The sequence below is a fragment of the Balaenoptera physalus genome (genome assembly GCF_965194825.1).
Source record: "Balaenoptera physalus genome assembly, chromosome: 19".
Classification (NCBI taxonomy): Eukaryota; Metazoa; Chordata; class Mammalia; order Artiodactyla; family Balaenopteridae; genus Balaenoptera; species Balaenoptera physalus.
Window position 1 is genome coordinate 3,908,527 of NC_138900.1, and position 21,905 is coordinate 3,930,431.

A 21,905-nucleotide genomic window follows, 5' to 3' on the forward strand; every position below is an offset into this window, starting at 1 on the left:
GCGATGGGAGGTGGGCGTCTCAGCCAATCAACTTTCGCTACAGACCCAGAGGGGCGTGCCAAATAGTCCAGGACCAATCCATGGCCGAGACAGGGAGGGGCCATCCTCTCGCCAATCTGAAGTGCTAGAAGGCGGGCCTGCCAGTCCGTGGACAGCTACGGCGCCATGAATATCTTACCCAAGAAGAGCTGGCACGTCCGGAACAAGGACAATGTCGCCCGTGTGCGGCGTGACGAGGCCCAAGCCCGGGAGGAGGAGAAAGAGCGTGAGCGGAGGGTGCTGCTCGCTCAGCAAGAGGTAAGCTCCCAGTCCGGCAGGGCGAGGCTCTGGGGCGGAGCGCCCAGGCTCCTCGGAGGGACCGGAAGTGGGAAGTGGGACGGCGCGCAGGCGCAATGCACATCGTCCGGAATTAGGGGCCGGGCTCCCTGGAAGCGTGTGCGGTCTTTTCCGGATCCCACCTCGAATTCTCCCTGGTCTTGGTTGTCCCCACTCCTAGAGTAGGAGCTCATGAATAAACGAAGCCCTGGACAATTGAAGGAAACTCGGACCACTTTTTAGTTTACCTGCACAAACTCCCTATTTAGTAAGCGCCTACTGTATGCTCGCCCCGTGCAGAGCGCTTGACTTGCCGAATCTGTCAAGCACTGTTCGTTCTTAGAGAGGCTGTCATTTCCATTGTGCAGAGAAGTGAGATGGCTTCAGAGAGGAAGACACAGCGAAATGACAGTGGAACAAGCCAGTTCCGCTCTGTCGGGCGAGCCTTTTGCCTGCACCGCTGCCCACACACAAACACCAGAGGCTCTCTTTATAATTCCTAACCTGTTTGGTTTACACCTAGCTTTCTGTCCTTTGGCTAATCTGATTGTCAACACTGGCTAGGAGGTAGTCAGGGTTTTTAAAATTCACATTTATCAGTAGAGATTGCAAATCAACTGGGGATAGTGACATGGAGCCCTGCCTGGAATTCAGATCACCTGTCCTAATACACGAATTGGCTGCCTTCGTCGCTGTTTTTACTGTGTCACTCGAGATTGGGAACCCCCCTGGTTTACTGTTTGAAAGGTAGCTTACAAACCCAGGCGTTGCCTCATTCCCCCACCCTCTCCGCAGGCTGGGATAGGTGCCGCTTCTGGGCTCCCAGCGCCCCTGCTCCCTTCCTTTACAGCCCCCAGCACCAGGGCCTGCGGTTTTCTGTGGTCAGCACCAGGCTCACAGTTCCTTGAGTCACATCTAGGTTCTGAATGTTCTGCCTATACCTTTCTTTTCCCCCAGGCCCGCACAGAATTCCTACGGAAGAAAGCCAGGCATCAGAACTCACTACCTGCGGCTGAAGCAGCAGCAGCAGGAGCCCCAAGCTGCTCTGGCCCTGTGGATCTGTTTCGAGAGCTGCTGGAAGAAGGGAAGGGGGTGAGCAGAGGCAATAAAGAGTATGAGGAAGAGAAGCGACGAGAGAAAGTAAGTCGGTCTTGCCCTCTTTGTCAGTCATGGATGGAGCTGGGGGAAGGGGAGCACCTGCCCGTCAGGTGTGACTGAGGAGTGTTTAGGGATATGGTGGGGATTAAACAAGCTAATGTAGGGAACTCAGAACAGTACCAAAACATAGCACTTAAAAGGTGTTGGTTATTGCCGGCAGCTAGGTACAGACCTCTCAGGTCTCTCACCTGCTCTCAGGGATTTCCCATCGAACTCTGAACGTGCCTCCTCCCCCCCGCCTCAGTCACTCCCCTTCCTTGCCTGCTTCTCTCAGGTTTTTCTGTTGTCTCCCCAAAGATGCCTTTGAACCCTGACCTAAAGCAGCTCTGCCCTGTCCCCTCCTTCCTGTGCTTTTTGTTTCTGAAGCTGCCATTGTGGCCCCAGAGCAGGAGCCCCGCACGTACTGGTCTGTTGTGTCCCCAGCACCTGGCAGAGTTGGCTCATGACAGGCCTTTTGGCTCAATGTCTGGTTCTGCCTCGGGAACCTTGGGTGTCCCTGGGTTCCCCTAGAGGAGACACAGTTGACATTCTCACTTCCACATTTTCTGTCTTCCTCAGGAGAGGCAAGAGAAGGCTCTGGGCATCCTGACGTACCTGGGCCAGAGTGCAGCGGAAGCCCAGACTCAGCTCCCTTGGTACCAGCTCCCCCCAAGGCGGGGCGGCCCCCCGTCTGGTCCAGGACCAGATGAGAAGATCAAGAACCGCCTGGACCCTCTGTGGGAGATGCAGAAACATTTGGGGAAGAAGAGAAAGCACAGTGGTGACAATGGCAGTCACAGCAGAAAGGAAAAGGAGGGGCCTGAGAAACGACCCAAAGAGTAAGGAGCCTGGGCCTTGGGGCTTGGCCGTGGCCACGCGGGCACCATGGAAGCTCTCTCTGGTTGGGACGGGAGGGCTCTGGGGTCTAGATACGTGTTCTCAACACGTGGTCCAGGGACCCCGGGGGTCCTGACACCCCTTCACGGGGTCTGCGAAGTCAAGCCTATTTTCATAACATCATTTAACTTTTTCACTCTTGTTCTCGGGGTTCCCAGAGGCTACATGATATGAGACGACACCACTGATGTGGCTGGTGGAACATTCACTTGTGTTAAGATTTCTCATTTTGTATATGCAAGATATTGACAGATAAAATCCACTGAAACAAAGCTCTCTGAGGTTCAGTTTTTGAGACCAGAGCATGAGAACCGTGGGGCTAGAGTTAAAGCAGGGTTGTGTCCCTAGGATGCAGACCCCTGAGTGTAGATTGGCTATACCGACCCGTCTCCTTTCTCCCACAGATGAGGGAATGGGGAGGGCCAGGCTGTGCTCAGTGCCGTACAGCGGCTTGGTGGTGGAGGGGCACCCGCCTCTAGAGGTGGCGAGGCCAGCTTCAGGGTCCCAGCACCAGTTTCCTTCCCTCCCAGGTGGCAGCTCCCTCCCAGAGGACACTGGGGGAGGGCGGGGCCTCCTGGGGCTACCAGCTTCCTGAACCGACTCTTGTCTCCTCCCAGACCCCCATCCCTGGACCAGCTTCGAGCTGAACGTCTCCGGCGGGAAGCGGCCGAGAGGGCTCGGGCAGAGGCCCTGCTGGCCCGGGTTGGAGGCACGGCAGCCCAGGAGGATCAGCCAGAAGAGGCGGACGATCGGCGGAGGCGGTACAACTCCCAGTTCAACCCCCAGCTGGCCCGGCGCCCCCGCCAGCAGGAACGCCCCCTGACTCACTGACTCTGAGGGGGTACAGGAGAGGCCGCTGCTGCCAGCCGTCATATAAAACTATTTATTCATAAATATTTTCCAAAATGAAAATAGGTTTACCAAAAAATGTCCCTCACTGGGGAGGGGAGGAGGGGGCAGCCCTCGCCCCCGGGCCCCCAGGGTGGGGCTGAGAGGAAGAGAAAGCCTCCCGGCCCCCTCCCTGCTTCCTGGGGGAGGGGGCTGCCCTATGGCCTGGGGCCTCCCCCCAGTCTTCCAGGGCAGGGCCCTCACCTGGGCAGGGGGATCAGCATGCGGGGGGAGGGAAGGGTGGAGGGAGGGGCCGGTGTCACTGGAGGTCCCGGTCCTCCAGGTAGCGGTACTCAAAGGTGAAGCCTTCCTTCTTCCGCTGGCCCCACTTCTCGTAGTCAAAGTAGATGTAGGTGCCCTGGCCGGGGGAGAAGGCGGTCAGTGAGTGGACGAGGTGGTCGGGGATCTGGGTCAGACCGACAGAGGGACAGGTCTTAGGGCCACGGATGAGCCAGGCACCAGGCCAACTGCCCTGCACGCACACGCCGTCTCACTCCACCCTCACAAGGCTCTGCTCAGGTGGGAAACGTTATCAGCACTCCCGCCTCAGAGGAAGCAGAGGGAGGTGCAGGGAGGTCACACGCCAGAGCCGGGCCTCGACCCCGGGCACGTGTGCCAAGCATCCTATTGCTTCTCTCGATGGCTGTGGCTTTCCGAGCACTGATCACGTGCTGAGTACGTGATGTATGTCCTAGGGTTTCGTCTTCACAAAACCCCTGAGGCCATGGAACAGGCTTGGAGTCTACATCCAGGCACGCTGCCAGGACAGACGTTTTATTGGCAACAGCGGTGGTGTGGGAACTTCTGAAGGACTGATGCCTGGAAATACACTGACTGACTTAGAGGATGACTTTGGACCAAACCGGGAGGGGACAGGACGTCTGTAGTTAGTGTCCGAGAAGACACAGGGGGAATGGGGCCGGGTTCTGAATGAATGGTGGAAATGCTTCAAAGAACCTGAAGGAATGGAGGAGAGGAGACTGAGTTCCCTGAGGACAAAGCCCTTGTTCAGTGCTTGGCATCAGGTAAAGATCTGGTGGAAAAAAACCACTGTGGAACATACCAACTGAAAGTTGAAATAAAGTACAGTACGCCCATGACACTACATAGGAGGCACCATTTAGTACTTACACGTTATTAACTCATTTAATCCTCATAACAACTGCATAAAGGTAGGTGCTGTTACCCCGTTTTTACAGATAAGGAAGTAGAGACAGATAGATAGATGTTCAAGTGAAGTGTCCACGGTCACCAGCTAGAGCTGGGTTCCAAACCAGGTAGTCTGGCTCCAGAGTGTTTTGCAAGAAGTGGGAGATCCCAATCAATCAATTACGAGAACAGCAAAAGAGCTTCCCCATCCGTGTTTGCTGAGCCCCTGCTCTGCTGGGTGCTGGGGACTGTCAAGGTCCCCGTGCAGTGCAGCCCATGCTCTTGCGTGGGAGACACACCACATCCCCCCACCGTGCCAGAGGAGGGGTGGAGGCACAGGCTGTGTGTGTACCTGGGGAAGGCTCCTCTGAGGAAGGACATGGAGACTGGGACCTCTGGGCTGACCGCGAGTTGGCCAGTGAGGAAGGAAGAGGACGGCGTCCCAGGCAGGGCGGACGGCCTGAGGGGCCGAGCTGGCTGAAGGTGGTGGCAAAGGGAGCAGGCAGCAGGGCTGCCAGTCTGCGTGTGGAGTGGGGACTCTACCTGGACTCAGCCAGCGGGACCAGAGTGGACGGGGCGCAGGGAGGGGCCCTCACCTGCTCGAACTCGTCAGTGATGGTCTTGGGCTCCTCGTGCCTCTGGAACCACATCATGTACTTGGTGTGGAATCGCCATGACTGCTTCTTTAGGGCCTTGGCTGCCAGGTACTGTGCCTTAGTGCCCTGGGGAAGGAAGGATGGAACGGGGGATCAGGGGGCCTCGCAACTGGGTGGGGGCCAGGTGGACGGGGCAGGGCGACAGGGCTGGCCCCAGGCCCCGCCACAGACCGAGGTTGGGCTGGACAATCCAAGTACGGGTGGGTTGGGGCACAAAACGTACCAATGCTGGTCAGGAGAAGGAAAGTGAGACGGGAGGTGGAAATTGCTTTCAGAGAAGCTTTGAGAAGAGAAACTAATCGTGACGAGAGCTGAGAGGAGGCAGTTTAGAAACTTTCTCAGGCTGGATGAGGGAGGGGGTCACTGGTGACTCACTGGGTCGGTCACGCAGAGGTTGGACAGTTCCCTAGCGGTCCCCAGGGAGGCCCGAGTACATGCCAGCGAGCAGCGCGGCGGCACAGTGAGAGTCATCGGGGTGGGCACCGTGGGGCTGGGCTCCCTGGGTGCTGTGCTAGACCAACCCAGCCCTCAGCCTCAACTGACCTGACACCTCAGCACCGGAGTGGGGACAGGGAGGGGCCTGCTTTGGGGGGGGGGGCCAGGACTGGGGAAGGGGGAGGGGTGCGGTCCCGCTGGCCGCAGTGGGGCACCCACCTCACCCCTCCAGCCCGAGGGGGGACGGCGGCGGTGGCGGCGAAGCCGGGGGGCCCGAGGCTGCCCCGGGGGCCCTGCTGTACCTCCAGATAGTAGAAGATGAAGAAGAGCGTCTCGGTCGACAGCCGCTGGTAGAACTCCACGGTGTCCGAGTGCGGGGGCGGCATCTGGTGGTGGTAGGGGGGCGTCGGGCAGGGGTTCCGGGGGAGGTACTGCCTGTGGGGGGACGGGACGGTCAGTGCCGGTGGGCGGCAGCCCCCGGCCTCCCTGCCTTCTCTCCTCTCGTGGATCAAAGGGAGCGTCTCAGGCACCACATCACCCAGCATTACCGCCTCAGTCCCTGCGTCCTGTGGGGAGCCCAGGTCAAGGCTCCCTCGGACTCAGGGGCCTGCACCCGCCCCGCGTGGCCCCTCACCGGATACGCTCAGAGTCTGAGGGGTGGGGCATGTGGTGCCAGGCGGCCTCTTCCATGGCCTGCTGGTAGAGCTGCTCCTTGGTGAGGGGCACAGGCCCCAGGGGACACACACCCAGCGACAGCGGTATGTTCACCTCCGACAGCTGCAGGGCCGGCTGGGCCGAGGCCGGGGGAGCTGACGTGCTGCTCAGGATGATGTCTGCGGGAAGGGCAGAGGTGGGGTCGGCGAGCGGTGAGGCTGGTGCGTCCGGCCCCTCCTGGACCGCCCGCCCCACCCCCGGACGCTCACCTCGCTCAGTCAGGTGCAGCGTGGGGACGGGGTCCTCGATGCCGGAGCTGATGGCTGCCCGCTCCGCCATGGACTTCAAAGAGCTCAGGGGCTCAGGGGCCTGGGGAGGGAAGACGTGCCTGGCCTGAGGTCCAGGGCCGAGGGCTGGCACTGGGTCCTCGTGGGCCCCGGCACCCTCGCCTGCTCCGGTGGGGCTTCAGCTAAGCCAAGGCCGTTAGTGTAAGAGCGCGTCCACTGCAGCACCTAACAGCGGGGAGAAAACCTGGACACGACCAAGTGTCCACCGACAGACAGAGGGGCGCCTAGCACGTGTGGACCCTGCTGTGCAGCCCCGCGACGGTCACACCAGCGGAGAGCCCGAGCGCCACCGCCGTCACGGAGCCGGCAGCAGCTCCCAGCCGTCTGCGCGCCTACACGCTGGGAGGAGCCCGCCCGCTGCCGGCTGCCCCACGTGCGCACTAAGACCCCTGCCCGTCTCCGCGGCCGCCGGCCACCGCCGGCCACTGGCAGTCGCCTTCCACTCCTCTCACCGCCCCACTCCCCACGCCCTTCAGTCACCGAGGCCTCTCTTCCCTCGGAGGCACCTGCACTGCGGGCCTATCCTCTGCCGCCCAGACCTTCACGCCCCACACCGTCCTGTTCTCACAGGCCCCAGAGGGACCTTTCCAGCCATGTCTTTCTCTGTCATTTTTCTACTCAAAACCTTTACACCACTCCCCATCACTCACCCAGTAATTAAAAAAAAAAAAAATGTTGTGGACCCGTCTTGAGAATCTCAAGGCTCGTTTCTTCCCCCAGAAAAGCGCATACACTGAATCTCCTGTCCGTCGTGTTCCTGAACTTTGGGTGCTGCCTCTGAGCCGGCAACTATCCTGACAGCTTTGTGAGGACTATTCCCAAGCATCCTATCATACTGGAGGAGTGACTGCAATTACTTCCATTTTCCAGATGCAGGCAGGTAAGGAGGCAGTGCGGAGCTTGGACCCTGACAGTGGGGCCCTCCTCACCCTGCCTCCTGCAGAAGTGAAGTTAAAACACACTGGCCCAGGGACTTCCCTGGCGGTCCAGTGGTTAGGACTCCGCACTTTCACTGCGGAGGGCCTGGGTTCAATCCCTGGTCGGGGAACTAAGACCCTGCGAGCCGTGTGGCGCGGCCAAAAAAACAAACAAAAAACCCAAAATAAATCCCAAAACTCACTGCCCCAGATGGTCAACCCACGTCCTGCTGCTGCCCTTTCAGACTCTGGCCCTGCAGCCAGCCTGCATGCACCCCGTTCCTCTCGCCTCCGCTGAACCCTGCTTCCCAGCCTTCTAACTACAGCTCTGGCATCAGCCCCTCGTAGAACTCCAGCCAGGGAGAGCCACTTCTCCCCGTCTGCCCCGCCTGCCGCTGTGACCCCACACGACCTGGCCCCAGTTCCACCTCAGAAACCTTGCTGGGCTGCCTCCCCAGGTTAAGTCAGATGCACGCACGTGGGTCCACAGCACCCCGGCCCCCATCCCACCCAGACACGCCCGCCATACAGTCCCACTCTGCTCCCTGTACGCAAGGTGGGAAGTGGCTACATTTACCCAGCACAAAGTGGCTCAGAGCAGACGTCAAGCGTTTTCTGGACTTAAATGTTTTTGTAGAAGGGAAGAGGGCGGTGAGCTCTGGATGGTGGGCCATGTGAAGTAATACGTCTTATGGGGAGAAATGACCGAGGGCTGGAAGCAGGGCAATGACAGTGGACACCCGGGGAGTGAGCAAGCAAGTACAATCAGGAGCAAGGTAAGTACCCAGAGGGACAGAGACCCAGGTGGGGGGTGGCAGAGAAGCCCGGAGATGACGTGAGCATGCAGGTGTGCCAGGGGAGAGAAGCCAGAGCGACACAGCAAGGGCTGGAGGTGGAGATGGCAGGTAGAGACCTGGAGCCAGGGGACAGCGACCGTCTGCAGTGGAGACACAGGGCCAGGACAGAGAGGCTCGGGGCCCGCCGGGGACGTGCGGGGCCCACCTTGATCTCCGGGGCAGCGCTGAACTGTGGAGGTCCATTGAGCAGGGCGCCGGCCGCCTTGGCCTCGCTGAAGCTGGGTGTCGGGGAGCTGGGAGGGTTCACAGGTAGTGGCACCAGGAGACTGGGTCCCCCCGAGTTGTTCCCTGAGCCTGGGGCCACGCCCCCAGCCCCCGTTGGGGCTGTCGCATTGGGTTCCTTCCTGGGGAGGGGTACAAAGGGTTGGAGGCTCAGAGGAGGGTCCCCAAGGGCGGGACGGACAGGAAGACTTGGGCGGTCGGGGGAAGGAGTCAGAGAGAGCGCACAGAGAACGGGGCCAGCCGAGGGACGCAGACAGGAGAGCGGCTCCGGGCGAGGGGCCCGCGCCTCGCGACCCCTCCGTGCAGAAGCGCCGCGGGGACAAGCGTTCTCAGGGTGCTCCCGGGCCGCCGGCTCGGCGTCCTCTAGGGAGCCCGTGGGGCCACCTCCTACACGCAGTGGCCCGCGTAGGGGGCGGGAAACAAGCACACAGCAGAGCAGCCCACCTAGAGCCCAGGGCTGAGGCGCCCGGGGAGCTCTGCCCCGTCCCCCAGAGGAGGCTGAGCTCTCTCTTGGGCCACTCTTCTGGGAAACGGTCTGACCTAAGACCTGGAGGGGTGGCCGGGGAGAGGAAGGACGACTGGGACCCTTCGCTGCGAGAAGTGGACGCTGAGCCCCCTGACGGAGTGAGGAGGCCCAGGGGCAGGACACAGACACGGGAGGAGGCGGGAGGGCACAAGACGCCTGCAGGAAAGGGAGAGCCAGAGCGTTCCAACGCGTCACCGGGGGGCTCTGAGAACAATCCCACTTAGGCGAGGAATGTTCTAGGGCAGAGCTGGGGGACACACGTATACGATACCCCAGCTGGGAAGCAGTCGGGACACAGCACCTAAGCGGGTGGGAGAGCGCTCTGGGGGAAGCCCCCACCGGCAAGGGCAGGGCCTGTATCTGCACCGTGTGGCGACCGTGGGGGCGGCCCCGTCCCTCCTCGGGCCAAAGGCTGCCTGTCCCCAGCCCTGCCCGAGGCCGGACACTCACGAGCTGCTGGGAGGTGGGTTGTGGGGGCCAGACGGGGGGCCCAGGGCCTGGCTGTTGGCACTGCTGCCCCCGCCGCTGCTGAGAGCCACCTCTGCCGGGCTGTCTGCCACTACTGAGCTGTAACCTGGGGGAAGGAAGAGGGGCTGAAAGGGGCCTGCGGCAGCCACCCCGGGACTCCCCTCCCGGCCGCCTCCCACTTACTGGTGGCGCCGTTCTGCTTGCCTCCACCGCCGCCGCCGCCGGGCTGCACGCTGGGGGGCCGGGGCTGCGCGGGGCTGGGCCCACTGGGAGCCGGCGGGGCCACAGCCTGGGCGTAGGGGGCGGGCGTGCCCGAGTTGTGGCTGGGAGCTGGGCTGGCCTTGGCGCCCAGGGCGTTTGGGGGTGCTGCCGGGGCGGGGGCCCCGTTGTTGCCAGGGGCGGTGCTCAGGGCAGAGGCGGCGGGCGGGGGGCCGGAGGGGTAGCTTGGCGGCACAGCTGGGGACTGAGGGTGCTGGCTGCTGTGGACAGGCTTGGAGCCGTTTTTGGCTGGAGACTGCAGGTGGGAGGGAGGAGAGGGTCAGGACCCAGTGGGCCGCAGGTCTCGCCGGCCTCCCGCACACCCCTCCCCAGAACAAGGCTCCATCCTCGGTGCTGGCCTTGCTGCCCCTCCCTGGGGACCCAGGTGACCCCCCCCCCCCCCATTCGCCCTCATGGCTTCAACCTCCACGTTCATGCGCACAACACTCGTGCACTTCTAGCCTGCATCCAGCTTGCCACGTCCTGCCTGGACATCCCCACGATGTCCCACACGGATCTGAGACACCACTTGGGTGTAAGAGAAACCCATCCACCTGATGACAGGGGAGTCGTGGGAAACACATCAATGTCCTCAGTATGAGGTTAGCTGGACCCAGCCAGAAGTCCAAGGGGAGAAGAGAGAACAGCTGAAAACAGGATAGTAATTCTGAATGTCACTTAAACTGTCCCAAAAGCAACTCAAGGGGCCGTTAATGACCAATACCCCACAAAGCACGTGGGGTAACGTGCCCATGACAGCCCGCAGCTGAGCTGCTGACCAGCCCTCTCAAGCCGACCTGGCTGTCGTCCTCACTGCTTCCTGGACCCATCCTGAGGCCCCACGGGCACCTCACGCTCACTCCGCACCAAGCAGGACTTGCGACCAACTCCTTCCCAACACCACGCATGGTCACCCGGGTCCCGTACCAGCCTCATCAACTCCGCCCTCAGGGTCTCCCTCGGGACCAGCCCTCCGATGAGCCCCCAGAGGGGTTTCAGGCTCACTTTCCTCCTGCCTAAAGATAGCATTCCGGTGCAGCAGCATTTCCTGAAGTGTGCTGCTGCCCTGGGAGACGTGAGCAGAATCCACAGGGTTCACTAAGGAGAAAAAACTCTCAGAGGCACTTCTCCTCTTGGAAACTTGTGACGTACACCGTCTGCGCAGCCAAGGCCCAGGGCGCGCCCAAGAAAAGAAACCTGTGTGGTTTTTGAGCTATCATTTCTGGGGCTTGTTGGGCCCTTTCAGAGCTGGTCCACCTGGTGTGGGCCCCTCAGCCTGACAATCTAAGGTCCTGCGCTCGCGGTCAGCCCAGCGGGCCTGGCTGGGCTCACCTCTCCACAGTTCCATGTCCACCACGCCTGGCCTATGCCTCCTGCCGCTGCCCCACACGGGAATGCATCTTCCTCTAATGCCCAGGGCAGACGCTGCTCCCAAGAAGCATCTCCTGACCACAGCACCAGCCACGCACCTGTCTGCCTGCCCATCAGTACCGCAGGCCTCCCTCAGGGCAGCCTGACCCACCGCGTCCCCAAAGCCCAGCATGGGGGCCACACTCAGGCCTCAGTAAGCCTCTGGAAACCAGCGAATGAGCGAGTGCTGGGCCCATCAACGTCCGACGCCCATCGGACCCACCTGGCTGATTTCACTATCTGTCGAGCGTCCCCTCTTCTTGTCATCTTCAGAGTTTTCCTGAGGTTTGAGAGGTGCAGTCAGAAACCTGTGTGTCTCTAAGGACCTGACAAAGACGCCAATCTCTGAACCCCCGGATCTGAACCCAGCTGACCTACCTGCCAGCCCCAGAGCTGTTCAAGCCCCTGTGACCTTCATCTCACTGGGGAACCTACCTAAACCCTGCTCCTTAGGCTGCTTGTCTTCTGGGGGCCAGCACCACGTGCCAGGCTCTTAAGGGTCCAGGAACCTGCTCTCCTTCCAGAATCCAACCCTCCATCCCTTCCCAGGTGTCCAGTGGCCCAGCCTCCTCGGCACCCCAGGCACCAGCCTCCCTCCTCCACACCCAGGACCCACGTGTGGCCCTAGCCACCCTATCGGCAATCTACAGCCCTTGGGGCCCAGACCCTGGAGACCGAGGTTCCCCTCCTGCAGGACATTTCCTCAGCCCCCGCCCCCTGTGCCCTCCTTGGAGACTCAGACCCACAGGCCTCACCGTGGTGCAGTTGGCCGGGCTGGGCGGGATGGGCGAGCTGGAGGTGGTGGAGGTGGGCGTGCTGCTTGACTGGTTGAAGATCTCATCCTCCATGTGACTGTGGCTGGGCGGGGAGGTGGCGACCAGCGCCTGTGCTGTGGGGGCGTGGAGGGGGTGTGAGCCGGTGGGGACGCCCCCCCCACCCCAGGCCTCCACCGCCCTTCACCCGCAGGCCAAGCCCGGGCCTCACGAATGTCCTCGAGGTCCAGGTCGTCGTAGAGGAACTCGTTCTCCTCGAAGTCGGGGTCCTGGGACGAGTCCACGTAGTACTCGACGTCGTCCTTGATCTTGCGGATGGCGTCCACGAGGATGGAGTCGTTGTCCAGCATGCGCAGGATGGTCTCCAGCATGCGCACGTGGTAGCGGTGCTTCTCGATGTGCCGCTTCAGGCCCTCGATCCGGTCCTGCTTCTGCTGGCGAGCCCAGGGCCAGGCTCAGGGGCTGCAGGGCCTGCCCTGCCCCTCCTGCCCCCACAGAACCCGTCCTCAGTCCCTGACCCTGGTGGAGACCCAGAGGCCCCACTCCAGCCCCTCCGGGGTCTGCCCGCCTTGACCCCTCAGGGATCCCGCGGCTCCTCCCACCCCGACATCCCTGGAAAGTGCTGAAGGAGCCAGGGATCCCGGCGTCTCCCCTACAACGGGGCCCGATCTGCACCCCGCCTGACCGCCCAGCCCACCCACCAGCTCCGAGCACCTTGTGGAATACAGGAGCATAGCCGCCCCTGTCTTGCTCTAACAGTAATAATGGCAATCCCCGTTTGGCGGAAGCTTGTTGTTTATAACTCTGAGCATCTGTCACCACCATGACCCCCACCCCCATCCACGTGTCCCTAAGAGGAAGCCCAGATTCAGAGGCCTGTCTCCTAGGCTCCCTCCCAAGGCCCCACTCCCTTTAGGATTTGACATCCTAGCCCCAGTTCCAAATCCCTCCTGTCTGCAAGGACCTCCCTCCAAGCCCACGGTTCCAGACCCCTCAGTCTCAGACACCCAACTCTGGCACAGCGCCGCCCCCAGCTTCCCGAGGAGCCAGCTCTCTGTCCCCCGTACTTCCTGTGTCAATAGGCAGAGACAGTCTGCAGCCCTATGAACTCGGACCCACAACCCCGGCTTTCTGGAATCTGGGTCCTGAGCCCTGGCTTTGTCTCGGACCACCCTTCTCCTGAGGCTAAATGAGCCACTCCTCCATGCCCGCCCTTGTCCACACCTGCTGTCCTCTCCTTAGGACCCGGGCCCTCTAGGTACTGGGAGGCCACAGCTGCAGCTCCGTACCCTCCCTGCCCTGGCTGTCCCTCAGGTCTCACACTTACTCGGCGACCCAAGCAGAGCTCAGCATCTTCCCCCAAAGCGCTCCTCTTCTTGTCGGCCCCAACGTCTACCCAGACACCCAGGTGGGACCCTGGAGTCCGCCTCACCTGTTCCCTGCACACCGCACCCTCCAGTCAGCTGCTAAGCCCTCCCCATCCCACCCCTTGACCCCCTAACCCCAGTTGCCGGCCCTGTCTGCCCCAGGAGCCCAGGCCCCGACTCCCACACGCCGGAGAGCCGGCCTCTCCTGATCGCCAACGCATCTCTGTCCTCTGGGCACAGGGGCCCCCCACTCACATCCTTGTCGCCCTTCTTCTTGCGTGTTTGCACCGACAGTGACTCCACTTCACTCTCAAACTGGTCCACCTGCATGTTTAGGGTGTCGATGGTATTCTGGGGGTGGGAGGGGAAAGGCAAGCGGTCAGCCAGAGTCCTCTCATACAGCCAGGGTCCGGGCCCCAGGTCACCTCCTCCTCTACCCTGACTCACCGTGAGCCACTGGCCGACCTCCTCCTTTTCCTTCTGGGCAGGGTCCACCTTCTGTGCCAGGCCCAGGCCCTCCTTGCTATAGGCTTTGGTCTTGGTCTCTCGCTCCACAACTTTGAACCGTTCCATTTGCTGTGGAGAGCACAGTTGGAAGGGGGCTCCCGAAGGTGGGAGAGCAGCTGACTCAGGGCCAGTGGACACTCAAACCGGAGCCCCAGGAGCCCCACTCTCAGGTTCCCAGCCCTTCGCCTCCCACCTTCCCCAGGTGCAGAGATCTCACTCTTCTCAGGACCTCTGGGGACCCAGGAATCCGACCCACCCCCCACCACCTCTCAGGTAGCAGACTCTGGGCTCCTACCGTCTCAATGAGCTTGCGGTTGTCTATAAGCTGCCTCTTGTCCTTAATCTCATTGGATGCTACCCAAGTCTTGATCTGGTCCCTCAGCCGCTGGCGGTGGGAACAGCAAGACACTCAGGACCCGGGCGCCGAGGCCCCCGCCCCCTCCTCTCCCTGTTCCCCCCGCCCTCAGGACACAGGAGTCCGGACCCCCAGCCCCCTCACTTGAAGCTTCTTAATCTCCTTCTTTAGATCAGCCTCATACTTTTCTTTCTGGTTCGCGTTGGCTGCATTGTGGAGCTGAGGGATGGAGAGAATCCAGGAGTTTGTGTGGTTCTGGCTGCCCTACTGCCCACTCCAGTGGTAAAACTCCAGTCTCTCTCTGTGGGCCGGGGACTCTGGGGACAACCCCCCAGGACCAATCCATCTCAGAGCTGCTTCTCTGAGGTCCTTGGCACCTGGACATGCAGGCCCTCTCCCTGGTTGACACTCAGGAACTCCTCAACTTTGTCCTGTCCTCTCCTCCCTAGAGACCCACCCAGATTTTTAGGGGCCAGCCCCTGTACCTTCTGCCAAATATCTTCAAACTGCTCCACGCCCTCGGACACCTTCTTGAGGCAGCGATCAATCTCACCTGGCCAGGGAGGAAGGAAGGCTGTTAGCGTCCTGCCAAGGCAGCAGGGATCCAAAGAGGAGTTGCGAGGAGAGTCAGCACGTGGCCACACAGGCAGCAGGCAGTGGACCTAGTACCTTGGAGTTTGCGCTTGTCCGCCATCTTCCCTGCCCTACAGACGCACTCTCTTCATACTCTCTTGGAGAAGGACGCTGCTGGGAGAGATTCGGAAGGAATACACATTTACTCCCTGGCTGGTCCAAACCCAGAGACATGAACGAGGTTGGGAACAGGGTGCATGGGATGGAAAGGGGAAGATGCATTTACTGCCTGATGACAGAGACTGGGCCCAGTTCTCCTTATGCTGCCTTGACTGCCCAGCACAGGGTCTGGTCCATAAAAGGACTCTGGAAGTTTGCTGAAAGAAGGAAATAGATATACTTTTTGGGACTCCCCTGGTGGCGCAGTGGTTGAGAACCTGCCTGCCAACGCAGGGGAAACGGGTTCGAGCCCTGGTCCAGGAAGATACCACATGCCGCGGAGCAACTAAGCCCGTGCGCCACAACTACTGAGCCTGTGCTCTAGAGCCCGCGAGCCACAACTACCGAAGCCCACGCGCCTAGAGCCCGTGCTCCGCAACAAGAGAAGCCACCGCAGTGAGAAGCCCACGCACCACAACAAAGAGTAGCCCCCGCTTGCTCCAACTAGAGAAAAAGCCCGCACGCAGCAACGAAGACCCAACGCGGCCAAAAATAAATAAATACATAAATAAATATATAAGATATACTTTTTGTGTGCCTCTGACCCAGGAAATGGAAAACTCCTAGAGCATGGAGCACTTTCTCCCCAGATGATACTCAAAAGGATTTTTTAGAGCAGGAAAATGTCATGCAGCACACAGCTGCCTGCTAGGGACAAAGGCCTTAGACCTGAAGACCACAATTCCCATAGAGAAGTCAAGCACACAGGTGACCAGAATCCTAACACAGGGAGAGGTTACTCCTCAGACAAGTCAGGAGACAAAGAATTTTGCATCCCATGGAGAAGGGCCCGATACCATTTATACGTGTATCAGTTGTAAGGAACAAAGGGGAGGTGCAGTGGGGGGACACGGAAGATGCCTACAACTGTGAAAGCTAAACCCACCCGCACAGACATGGCTGGTTCCAAGTAGAAGAGAGCTTTAGACCTCTGACAAGTTTGTTTATTCCAGAGAAGGATCCTTAAACCAAAGGAGATAATACTCCTAACCCACAGAGGGTAATACCAAAAAGGGTTCGAGGTGTGGGGGCAGAAAGCACCACTGGAGAGAAGAGCAGGAGAAGAGAACTCCTACAAAGGTGAGAGGATGGAAGGGAACCCGAGCTGTGCGGGAGCTATCGGCACACACGAAGGAATCACGTGTCAAGTGCACTGGCAACGTAGACTCAGGGAAACATAAACCCTCCGACAAGCACCCAATACTTAGAGACATGGGCACCTCCATCCTAAAGAAGTTACATGCAACCCAGAGGGGACTGAGGTCAAAGGGGAGTCACCAGAAGCTTTCGCCCAGGGGGAAGCGGCACCTTAGGGCCCGACACCAAGACCAGGGGAGATGGGGAGCCTTGGGGAGGGAAGGCTATACCTGTGCTGCAGGAGCTCCCCGCTCCCAGCGAGGGGGCCTCTACTGAAAAGCATGGCTTCCTGAGATCTGGGGAGTGCCCACTCTACAGGCCTAGGGCAGGGTGCCCCAGAGCAGCCCCAACTGCCCAGGCAGCAAGAGCCCTACACGGAGGACTCAGAGCCTTAACCCAGAGGGAAGTCACAGCAAGAGGGCCTCCACCCACTGGGAAGGGAACGCAAAGAAGAGTCCGGCCCAACGGAACTTTCCACAGTGACAGAAACGTTCTATATCTGTGCCACTGAACGCTCGACAGCTCCAAACGTGGCTAGTGCAACACAGAACGGAATGAAAAATTTTCCTGCTCACTAGCTGAAATTTAAATCACACGCGGCTAGCAGCTACCGGTGGCACAGGGTTATCAGAGAGCACGCCTCAGAACCAGAAGCCCACGTGACGGGGCTGGCCCTCAACCTCAGAGCAGCGTCCTAGACAGGGACCCACTTTGCGTGGCGGCAGACCTGTGACTCGGGGGAGCGTGGATCTCCCCCGTAAAGGAGCAAGCAAGAGGAATGGCAGCACCCTTGGCCCAGGGCTGCCTGACATGCCAAGGTGGGGCCCAATCCCAACACGGGAAATTCCAGCTCCAGGAAGGCGAAGCGGCCAGGAAAAGGATTCAGGAGAGAGCTGCACAGAAGGGACTCAAACTGAGGTGGGGCAAGCGCCTTTGAGCGGGAGCTCACACGAGGGCCTGGACCCCAACACTGAGGTCTGCGCTCCAACACCCCAACGCTGAAAAGCCTCTTACTGCCCAGGGCTGTGGGGTGGGTACAGGAAGCTTAGACGGGCGCTTATACTCCCGGCCTCCGTCCCAGGAGCCCAATGCTGGGCACGGCCGGGTGCTCCAGCCCAGAGGGACAGGACGCCCAGCTTACACCCCTAAACAAGGCACTGCACGCTCTAGGGAGGGGAGGCTTTCTCCAAGTCCCCACACTGAGTGGGCTGGGACACCCAGCCCAGCTGAGGAGGTGATACCCTCCAGAGGGGGCAACAGACGGTGGCAGCAGGAAGTCCCGAAGGAGTCGGAAGCAAGGTGCCAAGGGAACAAGAGCCCCAGCCGGGGGAGTGATGTTTCAGACAGAACCTCAAAGTGGGCAACAGCTGAGACCAGGAGACCTGCCCTGAGGAAGGCAGCGCCTCCAGAGAAGGGTAAGTACGCCGGGCCCAGGTACTAGCCCCCCTCGACAGACTGGGTCCTACAGTGAGCAAGTCTTAGCGGCAGAGACAACAACCCCTCTCCACAGAAAAACCCCACAGCAAGAGGGTGCCTGTAGCTGAGATCCCCAGCAAAGGACCAGAAACGAGGCTGAAGCCTGAGTCCTGAGGCAGAGATGCCCCCACAGAAGAGTCCCGTGCTTAGAGGGCTGGGAGCCCCACCGCTCTGGGAGGGTCCACCAAGATGCTCCCAAGGACGGGAACCACGGCAGGCCCACTCCGAGACGGGCAGGCATCTCGGGGAGAGAGGACCTGGTGTTCTCACCGCGTGGAGTCTCAAAGGGCTCCCAGGAATCTAGGAACTTGGCCCCGGAAGCTTAACCACAAGACTCCGTCCGAGAAGAAGGCACATCCGCACGAGTGAGGAGCCTGTACTGAGGGGGTGGGAAGGGCGAGCAGGGTGCCAGACCCACAAGAGCCAACACCGTAAAGTGAGGGGCTGAAAGTAACAAAGAGCCCCAACACGCCACCTCAGGGGAGATGACGCTGCCACACACAGAGGCCTGATGAGGAGTGGGGCAGGCGGAGCAGAAAGCTTAGTCCTGGGGAGCTGAGCCAAGCGGTCCCTGATCCTGGGGGCTGTCACGGGCCGATACAGAGCAGCCTGGCGCCATGGGGACAGGAGAGCGGGCCTGCTTGGGAAGTGATGCTGGAAGGCCATCCCTAACTTGGGAGGCTGCTGACGCTGGCACACAGAGATCTGAGAGGCCGGAAGGTGGATGTATTAGGTCCTGGGGCGGAGGGAGTTATCTCCCCACTGCGAGGCCCAGTACCAAGGGTGGGGGACTGGAAATCCCACCTTGGAAAGGTTACACCAGAGGAATCTTCAGTCCTGGGCAAGGTGACAACAGTGGGGTCGCCCCCGCAAGTCTCGGGCATCTCACACCCCCACGTCAAGGAACCTGTGCCTCAGGAGAGGACAGAAGCCTAGTCCCACCCAGTGGGACATCACAAGCAGGGGCTGAAGCATTAGCCCTGGGCACCAACACCTGAGAGGGTCCTTAGTCCCACAGGAGGGGACACACAGAAAGGCAGAGACACCTCAAATCCAAGAGTGGCCAATACAGGCAGGAACCTTACCCCTGGAGGAGGCAACACTGAGAGGCTCCTTGTCCTGGAAAAAGGCACCACTCCAGCCCCAAAACCCCACACCTCACAGTACCAGAACCTCAGCTCTAAAAAGTCCTACACTCCTAGAGGCTTCTAGCAGGGTGGGTACGGGTAGGGATGAGCCCTGGTTCCACGACTGTTACACCAAGAGGGTTCCCTAGTGCCGGGAAGCTCACACACCCACAACGAGGAGCCCTGGAGGAGCACCGAGGGGGTGGGGTCCTTGATCCCCCGAAAGACGACACCCCAGTGCAGGAACTGATGTGAGTGTAGATAGAAGCCTCAGACTGAGGGAAGCGACAGGCGACACGGTGAGGGCAGTGACGGAAGGTGTCCAAAAAAACAGTGCCGAAAGGACAGGAGCATCAACCTCGGGGGAGGTGACAGCCCCTGAGCTAAGAGGCAGGTCCTGCTTAGACACAGGGGTGCTGGCGCTGCCCACAACAGGAGATCATTAACAACGTGGAGAGAGCGGGAACCTGGGAGGTCCCACCAAGAGAGAACCAGGTACCTGAGACCCAGGGGAGCTCAACAGCCCCACCACAAGGACCCCGAGGCGGGAGTGACATCGAGAGGAAGCCCCCTTCCCAGTCTGGATCCAGGGAGAGCTCACATGCAACAAGTCAGAGACCGATACCCAGACCCAGGGAGTAAGAGCTGAGGCCTGAGCGGGTAACACCAGGGACAATCCTGACTCTCCAAGGAGGAAGGCCTGGGCTGTGGGATGTGGAAGCCTTAGACCTGGGGGACTTTTCACTACAGAGGCGGAAACTTGGGCTGAGGCTCCAACTCCTGGAGGTGGCATCTTCACTCCAGGGGAGTTCACCCCCCATCCCATCCCCAAAGAGGAGAGTGGCGCCCACGGTGGGAGGGGAGCGGAGAGAGGAGTGCTGGCCCCGGGAAGGCTGACCCCCTCTCCCCACGGGGGTCCTCAACCAGGGGACTCGCAGCCCCACACCCACGCGAAGGGGGCAGCCTCGCCCGGAGACCGCCCCCCAAGCACAGGGGCTGCTGCCGAGGGGGGCAGGCACCTGAGCCCCGAGAGGGCGGGCACCTGCGGCCAAGGCGCCTCCATCCTTCCAGCGAGGAGCCAATACCGACGCGGAGAGGGGCGGGCACCTCGCACCCTCACACCCCACGGGGGCCCGACGCGGACGCCGCGCGGGGCCGGGGTCGCGGGAGGACCCCCGGGCGCCGCCGAGGGGCGTGGAGGAGGGAGCGGGGGCGGGGGAACCGCGCACCGCCGGGCCGACGGCGAGCGCCGGGGCCGCGCGGTGGCGGGGGCGCCGCGCCGGGGGCGGCCATATCGCGACAGGCGGCGGGGTCGCAGGGGCGGGAGGCGGCGGGGAAGGCGGCCAACGGCGCCGGGGGAGGAGGGGAAGGGGTCCGGCCCAGTCGAGCCTGACGCTCTCACCACAGGAGCTGGCGCCGCCGCTGAGGAGCGTATCGCGACAGGCGGGGGAGGCGAGCGCCCGCCGCCTTTTTCTCGCGCCCCGGGCCCGGGCGCTATCGCGATAGCGGCGCGAAGCGGAAGTGGGGTGGGGGGAAGTGGGCCCGGGGTTGTTCTGACGACGGGGGTCGGGGCTCAAGGGAGGCCGCGGCGTCTGCCGATGGCTCCGCGGAAGCTGACCGGGCCCGGTCCAAGATGGCGGCGGCGGAGGAGGCCTCCCCTCCTCTCTTCTCGTCTCTGGCGCCGACCCGCCCCCGAGCCCCAAATATAGGCCTGTCATTGCTCCGGCCGCACGTCGCTCTTGCCCCTCGGACGCGCTCTATTGGTTCTTAGCGGGGATGCGGCCGGCCCCCTCTCGCCGATTGGGCCATCTCTCCAAGGCGCGGCGTTCGATTGGCCTCCTGCGCGGGCTGCTAGGATTGGCTCAGGTTTTCTTGCCCGCTCCTCCGCCTCCTCCCGCCTCGGGGCACAACACGCCAGCGCGAGGACTCGTGCGTCAATCCAGAGACCTGTGTCGTGCTGATTGGATACACCCGCCCCCTTCTCGTAAGCCAATTGGTCGGGGGGCGGAGCTAGGCTGATCAGGGGCGGGAAGTCGTCCGTCAAGTTTGGAGCCGTTTTCAATTGGTCGTGGGGGGGATATTCTGCCCTGAAGTCATTGGCTGGTCCAGGAAGTGGGTGGGGAAAGCGGAGGAAGGCATGGAGAGTGGGCGTTAGAGGCCGCGTACCTAATGGGAGAAAGACAGGTGCCTTCAAAGCGGGGGCCGGGCTGAAGTCATCTGCCAATGAAGACAGCCCCTGGGCTGGTAGGGAGGAGCCGGGAAAGAGGGTCCACCCCTCTTCTTCGTTGACCCTGTTATCGTTCCTCCCAGAGTGTCCAATAGTTTGGCGAGTGGGCGGTAACCGCTCCTAAGGCGTGTGAAACGGGGCGTAGCAGGCAGGCTTGGAACCTGGGCGCATCCTTCCACACCTCCCTTGGATCCTGGCCGGGCAGGCCGGTCCCTGTCTGTGAGCTGCACAGTCTTTCTCCAAGTGCCTGTATTTGGCATATCTTTGAGACACAGAAGAAGGAAGAAAAGGAAGGAAGCAGGAGACGATGCCCCAAGTCACTGGCATCACGCATAGCTGAATTGGTTGGGAAGCGCCATGGAGGCATGGAGTATTTGTCCTGCTTCTGTGTGGTTACGTGACCGTGGGACAGTTATTCTCCTCTGCACCTCCATTTCCCTGGTGTTGTGAGGACGCCGCAGAAGGTACAGGTGGGAGTCCCTGATCCCCTCCCACGGCTGACTCCTAACGCCTACTGGTCCTTCAGATCTCAGCTCAGTGGTCTTTTCTAGCGGTAAAACTTCCCTGACCTCCCGTGCTGAGTGCTCACGTGAGCCCTATTCGTTCGGATTTACTTTTGCATGTATACTGTCATTTTCTTAATTATTTGACTCTCCCCCTGCGGATTTTTGCATCTCCAGCGCTTAGCAGCAAGAAGCACTCAGTAACCGTTTGCTGAATGAATACCTGGATGAATACGGGGAATGACTTGTGGTTGAAACTTGCTAGGCACTGGTGCTTTGGCAAACCAGGAGGCATTTGCCCTGGGTCACCCAGTCAAGATGGGCAGTCATTTCTGCCCATCTCCTCTAGGTGGAGGAAAGTAAGATAAATCCAAGGGAAATGCAAGTGAGAACTGCATCAGAATCGCCCGTGGCAAGGCAGGCAATGCTTGTAAAAACGCAGTGCTCTTAGGCCCACACAGATCTGGGGAGTGAAGCCTAGGGATCTGTATTTTTATAAACTTTC

General features: G+C 60.8%; 2 protein-coding genes across 4 annotated transcripts; one reads left to right on the forward strand and one right to left on the reverse strand.

Moving 5' to 3' along the window:
- Positions 1 to 164: 164 nt before the first annotated feature.
- Positions 165 to 3,263, forward strand: LENG1 (leukocyte receptor cluster member 1). The gene is made up of 4 exons (XM_082436746.1): positions 165 to 297; positions 1,273 to 1,455; positions 2,032 to 2,291; positions 2,967 to 3,263. Exons 1-4 carry the CDS (start codon positions 166 to 168, stop codon positions 3,178 to 3,180), a joined length of 789 nt encoding a protein of 262 aa, XP_082292872.1. The 5' UTR covers position 165; the 3' UTR covers positions 3,181 to 3,263.
- Positions 3,219 to 20,345, reverse strand: CNOT3 (CCR4-NOT transcription complex subunit 3). 3 transcript variants are annotated; one of them, XM_082436340.1, is made up of 18 exons: positions 20,073 to 20,345; positions 14,808 to 14,882; positions 14,624 to 14,691; positions 14,283 to 14,357; positions 14,079 to 14,168; positions 13,724 to 13,852; positions 13,532 to 13,627; positions 12,121 to 12,340; positions 11,892 to 12,025; positions 11,360 to 11,416; positions 9,652 to 9,982; positions 9,451 to 9,574; positions 8,398 to 8,596; positions 6,401 to 6,500; positions 6,112 to 6,310; positions 5,780 to 5,912; positions 4,983 to 5,108; positions 3,219 to 3,595 (listed from the first exon to the last, which is right to left on the reverse strand). In XM_082436340.1, exons 2-18 carry the CDS (start codon positions 14,830 to 14,832, stop codon positions 3,497 to 3,499), a joined length of 2,205 nt encoding a protein of 734 aa, XP_082292466.1. In that variant the 5' UTR covers positions 14,833 to 14,882; positions 20,073 to 20,345; the 3' UTR covers positions 3,219 to 3,496. The 3 variants fall into 3 exon arrangements, with proteins under 3 accessions (XP_082292466.1, XP_082292465.1, XP_082292467.1); XM_082436339.1 differs by having other exon boundaries at positions 12,121 to 12,343; XM_082436341.1 differs by lacking the exons at positions 8,398 to 8,596; positions 9,451 to 9,574; positions 9,652 to 9,982 and having other exon boundaries at positions 12,121 to 12,343.
- Positions 20,346 to 21,905: the final 1,560 nt, after the last annotated feature.

Excerpts from the sequence above, each read along its gene's own strand:
- CNOT3 (XM_082436339.1), bottom strand. The coding sequence starts at position 14,832 with ATGGCGGACAAGCGCAAACTCCAAG. Across the intron at positions 14,692-14,807 it reads GGACAAGCGCAAACTCCAAG|GTGAGATTGATCGCTGCCTC; the intron begins GTACTAGGTCCA and ends CTCCCTGGCCAG. Across the intron at positions 6,311-6,400 it reads GCTGCACCTGACTGAGCGAG|ACATCATCCTGAGCAGCACG; the intron begins GTGAGCGTCCGG and ends CCCTTCCCGCAG.
- LENG1 (XM_082436746.1), top strand. The coding sequence starts at position 166 with ATGAATATCTTACCCAAGAAGAGCTGGCACGTCCGGAACAAGGACAAT. Across the intron at positions 298-1,272 it reads TGCTGCTCGCTCAGCAAGAG|GCCCGCACAGAATTCCTACG; the intron begins GTAAGCTCCCAG and ends CTTTTCCCCCAG. Across the intron at positions 2,292-2,966 it reads CCTGAGAAACGACCCAAAGA|ACCCCCATCCCTGGACCAGC; the intron begins GTAAGGAGCCTG and ends GTCTCCTCCCAG.